Source organism: Eurypyga helias, unplaced genomic scaffold, assembly GCF_000690775.1.
Source record: "Eurypyga helias isolate BGI_N326 unplaced genomic scaffold, ASM69077v1 scaffold15560, whole genome shotgun sequence".
Classification (NCBI taxonomy): Eukaryota; Metazoa; Chordata; class Aves; order Eurypygiformes; family Eurypygidae; genus Eurypyga; species Eurypyga helias.
In genome coordinates this window covers 1-12493 of record NW_010226369.1, presented here as the reverse complement: position 1 = coordinate 12493, position 12493 = coordinate 1, and the positions used below count along the sequence as shown (strand labels likewise).

General features: G+C 40.0%; 1 protein-coding gene across 1 annotated transcript in view; it reads right to left on the bottom strand.

Moving 5' to 3' along the window:
- Nucleotides 1-12249, bottom strand: part of TTC26 (tetratricopeptide repeat domain 26) — a gene marked incomplete at its 5' end in the record, with an annotated part of 44505 nt that extends 32256 nt beyond the window's left edge. The window contains 2 exons of the mRNA XM_010152919.1: nucleotides 6681-6795; nucleotides 12157-12249. Of these exons, the coding sequence (XP_010151221.1) occupies nucleotides 6681-6795; nucleotides 12157-12249 (208 nt within the window). The remainder of the gene's footprint in view (nucleotides 1-6680; nucleotides 6796-12156) is intronic.
- Between the last annotated feature and the right edge of the window lie 244 nt (nucleotides 12250-12493).

The following is a 12493-nucleotide window of genomic DNA, read 5'->3' as shown; positions in this document are numbered from 1 at the left end:
GCACTCTCATTCTTGCTCAGACCATCCAGCTGGCAACCTATGTTCCACAGAAAGGATGTACATGGAATCTTTACAAAAAGCAGAATTACTTACTGTGTTTATGAGGCCGCAAAAGTGCAGAGTTAGCAGAGCAATGGCCTGTAACACAAGGCTGTAATTCTTCTGACATCCTAAACCATGAAAGAGGGCTCAAACCACTAAAACCTCTTCCCTCCCCTGTCTCCAACATGGAATTTTCTAGTAATAAGTTAGACTTTTTTTTTTTTTAAGGCAATTTAGGGAGAGATTTCCAGATCTCTTACTCTTTCTTCACATAGTAAAAAAACTTCATAACATGGTGGACAATGCCCAAACCCAGGCCATGTTCATTAGGTTGGCAGTGTAAGGCTGCCCAACTACTTCTGATGGGTACAGCAATTATTTCTCCTCTTTCCTCTGGCCAAAGCTGTGTTACTTAACCATGTTCCTAGAAAAAAAGGACAGTGAATGTTTCTTTAAAGAACTGCTAGAACACACAAGTCCTAAAAGGCAAAAGCGGTACGAGAGCGTTCTCACAAGACCACATCATCTTGAGAGGTATTATGAACAGAACATTGATTGATCAAGAAACTAAATTGTCTTCAGCCTAGGATATATACAGGAACTCTCATCAGTCTAATTATTAAAAAAACAGTATTTTTTTTCTGATCTACTCTCAGAACTGTGTAAGTAACAGTAGAAGTGTAAATGACACATAGTACATTCTAGAATTTATTTCATCCATTGAGTTAGAAAGTTGGAGCACCTTAATTTAAATGTATATTCTTCAAAATCTTGTCAGCAATGATACTGTGGTAACTCCACACGTGCCCCAGCATTACTTGATAGGTTTTAATATCAAAGTTTAGAAGGGTTGCACATGGACCCCACATGTGCTTCTGTGCGAAACTTAAACCTACCACAACCACCTTTCACAATTCAAAACATTTGGTCATCAAAGACTCCAAAAATACAAGCAGGACCGATCGTGGGATTTACACTGAAAATCACATATTGTATAATCAAATACTGTGGGTAAAGACACCAATGTTCCTTTTTTAAGTAGCCTTTGTTTCTTTTTTTTTTTTGGTGTGGGTTTTAGCATTAATTACACTCTGAAAATTGTGACTTGTAAGCAATACTCCCTCAAGAATCTAAACCGAGGAATTCTTGTTTCACTGGTCAACCAATGACTGCAGTGCTGCCCTGACAAACCTGGCATCTGATCTGACATCAAAATTATTATTTACTTCTTGGCAAAAGCTGGAGGGTTAGTCCATGTTATTTTACACCTAAAAACAGGCAGAGGATAAAACCTGAGTTCTGGTATTGGGCATGGACATATGGAGAGAGAAAAAAAGGTCCTGCTTCATAAAATACTATATGATGCTATTCATTCCATATTCTTTAAGACACTTTTACTTAATGCCAGTAAGAGTAGGAGAGGGGCAACCCCCCAAAAAATATAGTCCTGTCGATTTAGTAAGCAGAAACAGAAACATTCAACATCAGCAGTTTCTTTTCTCCCAGTGCCAAATGAATTTTTTGAGGAAGACAAGGAAGCACATGAATAAGGTCAGATTAGTTTCCAGAAAGAATTTGGTTATGAATATTGGATAAAGCTGTTGTCAGTCACTGGAGCAGGAAGTGATACAACTGCCTCATCAGAGATGATGACTTCTAAGGAATGTTAGGCTTGTTCTTTTATTACTCGCTACTGCTTCCGAAATTCATTGTCACTGACCTTTTAATGCCACAAGGAAGCAGAGTCTTCTCTTCCTGTCATACTTTTTCAAAAAGAAGACTATTTATTTTTGAATCAGTACTAAACAATCTAGGTATCATAACAAACAGGATGACAGTGCTGCACGGCAACAAACTGGACCTTGCTCCAGTCTAGTACTGGCCTTGTGCTGTAGACATCATTGAGGTAGCTGGATAGGACATTTCTCTTCCCAGCTCAGAAACACAGCAATATTCCTACACTAGAATTTTTGTCATGATCAGTACTGATGTTCCAGACACTAAAGTCATAGTTCACGTTAATCTTAAAAGTGTTCTGTATAATTTTACATGCTGACAGTGAACAGGTAAACAGCTACAATAAGAAGGAAGACATTTATCTTCACTAGAAATGGCAGTTCAGACTCTTGGTGGGTTCCATTTTGCTATCACAGGCAGTAAGAAAATGATGATGAAATACAGTTATGGACAATCTGGCCTTTCTGCCCTCTCGTAAGAGTGCAAGGCAGTGCTGATAATGCACGCAGCATGAACAAATCCCATCTAGCAGACGTAATGCATATGCTATAGCAGCACTTCACACATTAACAGACACAGAACACCTCTGAAGTACACACAGCAGGAGCTGGTAGGAATGGAACAGTGCTGAGAAGCCTCCAGCCTGACAGCACAGAAAATATGACCGCAGGAAACCTCATTCTCCTGTCCCTGAGAAACAACACCCTGTTCACCTGAGCAGAGTAGCTGAATGAAGCCCTCTGTGCCTCAGAACCACAGTCTCACCAGTGGAGAGAAAACGCAAGGGTATGGGAAAAATGCGTGGAAAAAACATGGTCCAACAGCAAGGTTCAGACACACTTGAAAAGCTCAACTGTTCAGAATTTTCTTGAATGAAATTTACAGAGGACGTTCACTGAAATTTTCCAATTCCCAAAAAACTTAAAAGCCAGTTCAACTACGTTCAGTCACTTGCAATACATACACACTTCATTTCAGTCACGCCTAAGCACAGTAAGTTAAAGATCACTGAGGCAAAAAACCATCAGTTATTCCTGTTCTGTAGCTTCCACTGTATTTTAAAAAGCAAAACAAGAAAATGAGGTTAGTAGTTTTTAAAAATTAAATATGTATAAATTGATATTTTCACTTGTGCACTTTCCAAGTTCCATATAACAAACACTGCTGGTTCAAAATCACAGCTAAAATGCTATGAAAATGAACTCAAGAACTGCTCAAGAAAAACAGTACGAGCAGAAAACAGATAATTTTGTACTTAGGTGAACATGCAGTCTAAAAAAAACCCAAAAAAGCCCAGCAACTATTCCATGCCTGCTTGTAACTGCTTGTTTTCACTGGTGACAATTATCTGACACCTAGCAAACACTAGTACGTGCATAAGCAAAACTGGTTTGCAAGATGTCACTGTTCTTACTGATCCATCTCTGTTCTGCTTTTGTGCAATATTGCTCCTTCCAGTACAGGCTGTGAAATGAGAAGTATCTCTGTTCAGTTACACCACATTCAGATCTGACACATGCAGGGTGGTGAAGTAGTAAAGTAATTACAAAGCTTTGCCCACCAAAAATTAGAAGGGGAAAAAAAGGGACCCCTCCCCCCAAGGGAAAAAAAACCCTCAAACCACCACAACTTCAACGACTGGTTCAGCAACAAAACCCTGTCTGTACATGAATCTCAAATTTAATTGTAAAAATCCGTTTATCCAAAAAAGACTGCTTTTCGTAACAGATTAACTGTAGCCCCACTTATGTGCACATTTTTGTGGTTTAGAAGAACACCAGCAGCTCTTGTGTTTTTCTTAACACAGTGCTAGCCAACAGCTTCCGAGAGCACTATGCAGGCTTCTCACACTAGGATCAGCTGCCAGGATCGCCACGCAAGGCCGAGCTGCTGGTCCTTGTCCTTTGCAAGGCGTAGGAACTGGGAATGCAACGTAATCTTACTTGGTTTTATAATTAAAACCCAGTAACTCATTATTGTTTATTAAACCAAGATGAAGACTTTCAGCCTCGTTCTCCCAAGACTAGATGGGCTAGCACACAGCATGGAAAACCTATGTTCAGCCAATGTACGAGAGCACAGATGCAAGAGGAGTAAACTAAGCATCGCTTGGCAGTTTGACTACGGGATGACTATGAAACAACAGTAGCTGACTTGAAAGGAACGCTACCTTCACCGCAGACGCAGGAACATTACTAACTAATGTAAGGGGACAGCAGGGAAAAAGGAGAAGTCAGAAATATCTGAAAGGAATTTGGAAGAAAGCCTAGAGGAGATGAAGTACAACTGTAATGAAAAACCTTCAAAGAAGGATTTTTCTTTATTGCCTTTTTGCTCTACTACTTAGGTTATATTTGCAGTAATGCTGGTTCATATGACTTTTGATACACAGATTTATTATTTCCTGAGACTATGTACCACGACGTTTTAATGAAGTAATGACAAGCTAAGAGAACACTTTGCATCTATTACAAAATAAACATAAAACCTTGCTCCACAAGAGATTGTAGACTATGTATCTTGTATGAAATGCAATAATTACCTCATGTCTTTTAATGCTAATTTCTAACTTTTAAATATCTTGCATATTTTTCTCAGACAGTTAACTATAATTTTCTTAAGCAACAGTAACTGCACGTGGCAGGAACGTCTATTTGATTTCTAGATATTTACATGTTTGTGTGAAATTCTATTCCAGAAAGCCAGCAAACATTTATGTTCCCTTTCACACAGAGATTCCATCACTGTAGAAATGTTGAATTACAGCTGAAAATACATGATTTCTCCCTCATTTGTTTTACTACTATGCTACTTTCAGGGGCTTAGCATAATTGTAGGAACAGACAGCAAGTAGTATGCAAGAATTCAGGCAAAATAATCCCAAAATAGCAATGGTAAGCAGCCTAGTGCTAACACTATCATTTTTTCAACAACATTCAAGGCAGTAGTGGATAAATGGTGTTCTTTTACAGACTTCACCTGTTGTGTCAATACCCAATAAAATAATTTGCTTCTGCAGGATCTTTGCAAAACTATGGAAGAGATGACAAGATGTGATGGCCTTAGCTGTCAGTAATATATTGCAAACAGCCCTAACTGGTGCAATCCTAAGATGGTAAAAAACCTAAAAGAGGATCTCTCTTGAATGAAAGTAAAATGATCCAACCTCCGTGTAAAAAAGACTGAAGTGATAGGACTTCAAAGAGGAATATCCAATACTTGGAAGGCTTTAGTGGAGAAAGGACACGTTACAAATCTTCAGCTGTGACTGCCTCCCCCCCAGCCCTAAGTAGCCAGAAATGATTGGTATTTTACTACTCACAAGAAAGGTTTAGCACCTCACTATAAAAACTGGCATGCTGTCCTTCCTAAACAATGAAATAAAATCAGAAACTTATATTCCTAGCATAAGAACTCAGTTATTCCCTGTTCCTTCCCTCAGCTACATCTGGCACTCCTTTCTTCATATTCCTGCCCCCACCTCCAGCCCCCGAGTACCACTAACTGCACTCCCTACCCCGCCACTCACCATGCTACGACAAACTACTCTGAAGGGGCTCTAAAAAATTAACCTTCCCTCCCTTCCAGCTCACAGCTAATAAAGGTGCATGCCCAGCTGTGTATCTGTCATCTCTAGAATGGATAACTGTAATTCACATGATGCGGAGCTGATGACAATGACTCCAGCTGGTACAGGATGCAGCTGCTTGCTTCCCCCATCACCTCAAGCTGTATTGTCCAATTATTTTTAGATTCCAGTTCAAGTCCCAGATTATACTCTCTAAGGCTCAAATTCGTGGTACATTAAATGATTATCTGTGAACATTAGAAATTTTCATACCTCTTGAACAACAGAGATCAAAGCTCTGTGTGAAATTTTTTACACTGAGAAACAAAACATTTCCAGTTGTGGGATACCAGCTCAGCATGATCTTTCAGAGGTTTTTAAAGGGCTACAAGAATCTAATTATTTCTAAAAAAATTCTACAATACTGGCCTTTTTGAAAGCACTCCTCCACAGTAGCAGAAGAAAGCACACAATTATTTTCTCCCTACCCTATTTTCAGCCCAAGACCAGAAGACTAAAGAAAGAATTAAAAGAAAAAACCCACACTTCAGTAGGAGTTTTAACCTAAAAAGGCAACTCAGAAGTTCACTGAGAACATCACTACTGTTAATTCTACTTAGAAAGCACTGAGATACTATGGCTATGGGAAACAATATAAATCACTAAGAAAAACAGCAAGCGATGGGTTACAAAATTAAACTGCAGAACCATTTTTAGGCAGGAAAAATTGCCTTGGAATCTAATTCCATTCCTCTTCTTTAAATGACCCCACGCACATTCAGATTAAAGTAGAACTTTAACAATGAGACCGCAGTCAACTCCACGCTTTGCAGAATTAGATACTTAATACCTGACTTGCAAGGCAACAAGACCACATACTAAGCCACCCGAACTACATAAACAGAATTCTTGTCCACATCAGGGAGAATGCTGAACTCTCTCAGATGCTTATTTTTCGATAATTTCACTACCCTAATTGCTTTCATCTGCACTAGCTCAGAAACATGGAATCAGTCAAAAGAAAAGTAACTTTTTGTGGCTAGTCAGCATATGCTGGGTTTTGTATGCAAAAATTAATAACAGAAATTATTTTTGCAGATGCTTAAGTTCCAGCTACTCTACCTGCCCAAAGTATTTTTAGGAAGCAAACTGCATCGTAACTCTACTGTTAAATGAAACAAACAAACAAACAACCCCAAACAGAAAAACTTTGATCAAAATTATCCTTTATTACTATTAAAAAAAAAAAAGTATTGAATACTTTCTCTGGAAATCACTTTAAGTGTTCAAGCGTTCAACAAGTAGTCCTTTCCACCAGAGACATACATCTCACCTTTCAAGGCTGCCTGTTCAGCTTGTGTATACATTCCCAGGAAGAAGTATGTACAGGCAAGGTTCACCCAAACATCTGGATTGCAAGCTGGTTGTTTGGTTAAGGCCTCATATTCCTGTAACAGAGAAGACAATTGATTTTTTTAAAAACGTGTAATAGAACAGACTTGTATTAAATATTTTTATTCACCTATTTTACAATGTATCATTAAATTATTAAGATCACACAACTTATTCTCAAGTTCATTGGAGTTCTTACAGCTAAACTATTACATTTACACCTAAGATACATCCCTAGCTCTTTTTTGTTTACGGTAACTGAACACACAACAGGGACAAGCAGTGCTGTAAGTCTTCACTGAAAGAGCATGAATTCTGACAATACTGAAGTTATAAATATACATAAAGTTATTTATTTATTGGTACATATTTATATATTATTACACTAATATTATTTAGAAAACATTTAATATGTTAAAGTTATAAAGGCATCAACAAACCCAACTTTTCCACAGTCTTTTCTGACACTTTCCTAACTTCTCCAGTCAAAGCCTGGGCACCATGAACATGAAGGAAATCTCTGTGAATGCTTACTGGAGTAAGTGTTAAACATGCTTTTTTAAACCTGTAGGTAGTGTCTTAATAAAGATAAAACCAGTGGTCTCCAAAGTGGTGTGTGTGCACCTCAGCGGTTGTGCAAGACAATACCATCAGGTGCAGGGAGAACTTCTTTTTTTTAGTCTATTAATAACTAAAATATTTTTAAAATTGTGTTTATTCCATCTTTATCTCATCCTTTTTAATTTCTATTTTTGTGTATGTTTTATAATTACATAATATATTAGTACAGTGGTACATGTATATAATTTATAAATATATATGTGTGTATATTGGAGGTGCGTGTTCAAGGATTTTTTACTGAATAGGGGTGCATAATCAAAATTGTGTGGAGAGCACTGCATTAAAATAGAAGCCTACAAGTTGGTACTGGGCAAATTCAAGATTTCCTAATAAAGATAAAATTAGAGTAAGTATTACTAAACTGTGCCTAACTTCACCATTTCCCATTTTAGGATTTACAGCCAGCAGCTACACAAAACCACTAGATACCATATTCTGATATTTCTTACACATCCGCACTCGTTACATATCCCTTAATACTGCCACATAAACTGCTTCATTTCTTGTTATTTGTGAAACAGTAAACACTTAACAGATCAATCTTTCAATCTACTTTTCTTAATAAAAAAACCCTTTGTAGCTACCAAACAGTGCTACTCCGGAACACATTTATCTTTGCTTTGCATAACAACAGGTACTAAGAACAGAGGCATGGAGACCTCAAAACGTCCTTTTTTTTTTCTCTCTGTCAGATTTCTGTTAAATTCCTAGGAAGGGGGAATGCCTAGTTCTGGCACTCCTGCTCACCATCCAGCCACGACCAACAGGCAGTATAAGGCAAAGCAGGAAGGGTCACGTAAGGTTCTCTCAAGACCTGCCGAAAGAATGCCATCCACATACTCCCAGATACCACAGACCTCTCATCTCTCCCAGCAACACAATCCCTTGCCGACTCTATACTCTTCCTCCATATGTACGACTTGGAAATTCCCTCTGCCTAGGGAGAGTTTACCAGACTGTGCCACTGTGGGTGGAAGACTCCCTGCCTCTGGGGAAAAGGCACAGATATATACAGCACTAGATAAAATAAGCCATGCCCAAAGGGCAGCGAATCGCAAGAAGAGAAACATGCTGACAACAATAAAGTTTATAGTCTACAAGCATAAAGATTTTGTTTTTCTGTTGCTAAGTGACCGTAAACCATACTCTCAAACAGAGAAGACACTGGTAAGGTATGCCCTTAAAAGCCAGCTCAGTCTTACCAGTACTTCAGGGACTAACTGTCCTTCAGGAAGACTTAAAATAAATAAATAAAATTAAAAAAAACCCCAAACCCCAAAACATTTACAGAGGCCAACCTTCTCACTAAGGCCTGTTCAATCTAGACGTAGGCCTGTCACAGAACGCTGGGAGACAGGCTACTGCTGTTTATTGGGACCATCTGGAATCTTTCAAAATCCATTCAGATTAAACGCACCCAAAGGTCTCTTTCGGCTGTGGCTTCAGGCAGATTAATTAGAAAAGACAAAGTGCATAAACACAAGTCGTGTTCTGGCTTGGCCATTCAAAGCAAGCAATAAATAGAGTGCTCTAGCAGTGCCAATGTGGATCTATGGAAACAGTAAATAAAAACGAGGGCTATTAGTGCTCCTCACCCTGTAGTTCTGGGCCATGAGCCCAGACTATGCACTGTTGCCCCTTTCCTCACTAAAAGACATTCAACATCAGCCTCTCAAAGACTACTGCACAAGATCTTCCCACCCTCATTTCCAAAAAAAAACCCCAACAAAACCAAACAAACGAAACACTCCAAAAGTTTTCCCAACAGTCAACCTGTGGCACACTTTTCTCAGCCAGGAGCATAACAACTTCTTGCTATTTCACCCCCTTCCACCTCTCGCCTCTATCATGAGACACATGCACTTTTCCCCAAAAGCAGCCTGCCAGGTTGATTGCCTACAACTATGGACATCTACCCACAATGCTGAGGCCAGCAGGATTCTGCTCACTGCCCTTTTTACTTGTCTGGATTCTCCAAGCCCACAAAAACAGATCCTGAAGTGCTAATAAACAGGCCAACTTATAGGGCTGCCCCACAAGTGCTCGAAGCTGTAACCTGGCTAGTCATGACAGAGAAGGCTAGAGAACTTCCCAGAGCCAAAAATATCTCTCTTACTTTCTAGCTTCAGCTGTCAGGAATAGAGTACACCTGTATCCTCCCACTTCCAGCAGAAGTGCTCAAACAAGACCAGATAGCGCTCGAGGATGACCCATTACCCCAGTATATAGCCCTGTTCCCTTCATGATTTACTGTCTGACTGAAATTATGCTGAGCAAAGTCAGGTAGGCAGGAGGTCTCATTCAGTGTAGAGGTAGAACGGTTCCTGACTCTCTGCTACGAGGGATGTGGCAGACAGAGACTGTCGGCCGGCTGTAGTTTGTGAGATTTTGACAACAGGGATAGTAGATGTAGACCCCAGGAAACTAAGTAGATGCTGCCATTCACCAGGAGAGTTCTGATTGCCACATGATGCCAGGAAGACACTACCCACTCACTGTTAGTAAAAATCAATTTGTCAGTGACTCAACCAGACAGTCCACAGGGAGGGACTCCCACCACGACTGCTGGAAGAGTGGAGTCCAGTGCAGTACCATTTGTAAACTGGGATACAGCAGTAGGGATGATCCCACTAGATCAGTGTCAGAGGCATATCCTTTGAGAAAGGCATCTACTTACTAAGAAGGGGGAAGTGTGATCCTAGTGAAGCTGAGGTTAGCACTCTACCTAGAGAATACCTGACTGGACTGAGGGTGTGCCTATGACAGGAGAACGTGAATTCTCTCATGTCAGTGTGCCAGATATTTTGCTGTCATTCTCTCTGAAAACATTATTGGAGCTGGAGGTCGGTCTGGTTTTCATTTTTTTCCCTGCTTCTCCCAGTAGTGGATGATGGCTGCCTCACCCAAATTCCCAAATCTCACCCAAGTTGCCATGCAACCAGCACGCCTGGCTCACTAGGAAAATATCATTGCAAATGAAAGGATTACTGAGCAGCATAATTTCTGAAGACCCTCATCAGGTATATGGAATACAAACCATGAACTGTGAATAGAGTGACACGCACTATGCGCTGTCACTCGTGGGCATTTAGGAGTGTGAATCGTTAGATCGTATGTAATGTCACTCTGGAGAATTCTGCAGAATCTTCTACCTATTTTATTTACAGTGCTCTTGGCACTCCCCAAAGAGCACTCTAAGATCTAGGGGGTAGAGATAATCACGGAATTTGTCCTTGAGAATACAGCACCAGTGCCTCTGTACATAGCAGAGAAGATAGAGCATTAACTTCAACCTTGAACCTGATAACTGAAAGGCAATTTTTTTCTTTCCCTTGATCAATGCAGGCTTGGGAATTACAACTACAGTGTTCTGTCCCAAAAGAAACTAGGCTGAGGTGCACAGGCTCATTGCCCACATGCCACCACAAAATTACAATGTCATCAGAACACATCACTCTGCCAAAAAATCAGTCTTAAATCTGAAAAGATAGGCCCTGTGATCTCTCACTTAAGACACATACACAAACCATCCACAGACCATGCATACAAACATGTTATTGTCCCTACTTGGGCTGAAAAACAAGAAAAAGATGATGATGTTGCAGTTCTTAAAAGCCTGAATCGACAGCAACACCTACTGGTGAATCAGACACCACATACAAATCCTAATCTCTAAAACCAAAATAAAGTAAAATAAATGCTGTTACTCTTTCGATGAAGGAAACATTTAAAGACTACTCTGGCTATAAAAGCACCTACTGGCTACAGCAGTATTTATTTCAAAGAAATTGCAGGCTATTTTTCATTTATATACAAGAATTTTTCTTTTTTCACTTTCACTCCTTATTAATACACAACGTCTCAATATAAATTCACAGCAGCAACTGATTGTTACATTCATAATCTTTAAAGTCCACAACTCTAAACATGAATTTTAAGTTACCACTGTGTCTTATACTACTATTCCACATTCTATATTGTATATACTGTCAATTTGATTCACTAAGCACTTCTAACATCTCCAATGGATGTTTCGTCTTCATTTTTTTTAAGGGGGAAGTGCCTTTTGAGCTTACTCAGGAGCTTTAGAAGTTCCTTTTCACCTCACGTATGAATCTTGCGCAAGTACCATGTATTACTATAAACACCTAATTTTATCTAAGAGAGAAAACATCATCATTGTTCTATAATCTTTTTCTACATGGTTATTTTCTTTTGTTAATACTTTAAATTATCATCAGTTTTTAATATCTGTTCCAGAGAAAGCAAGTTAAAAGACTGCAAAACCAGCCATACTTCACAGTTTCACTTCAGGGTGAATCGTGATGGAGATCTCCCCCAGCTGACGTTGACTGAAGCCTTAAACGGTGCAATACAACATTGTATGGACCCAGAAATTCACATATGTACGAATACAGCAACGAGACAGACAATACTCAGACTGAGCTGTTTTCCAATCTTCAATAGCTTATATGCAGTCTTGTGGGTATCACCACACTCCCTCTTCTGGTGTGTACACTGATTCCTGCCTTTGGCAGTACAGAACAAGGCAGAGGACAAAAAAATGGGAGACATCTACAGGGAAATTTAGAAAAAGGTCTATATTCATAAGAAAATACCTTTTTTTTTTTTTAAATCCAAACTGCTTTCCACAGCATCTGCCTTCCTACCATACACTCGTACCTTAACTGGCTGGCCAAACTATTCCCTATTACAGAATATCTTCCTCCTGTTGTCATTGCTTTACCACAACATCCCGATTTCCAACCTCGGGGAGCAGGATTTCCCCACCTTACCTCCAGCGCTCTCTTGTAGTCGCCCAAATGGAAGGCGGAGTAGCCAATCCAAAGGTCAGCATCCTGCTCCTGCTCACCCACGTGCCGCTTAAACTTTGTGGAGAAGAAAGAACGAAAGAATTCGGTCAGCTGCCTCACAGTTTGTAACGCCCCACACATAACCAAAGTCGTACCAGGCCATCTTGGATGGTTTCACTGCTGTGGATGCCACTGGGGCGAGCTGCTCCCACATTTCTGAGGGGAGCAGCAGGCAGCCCTCACGCACCAAGCCCAGAGGGGAAGAGCTGCCCCAACAAGGCCTAAGGCGTGTGGAAGGAGGCCGGGGGGGGGCACCGGG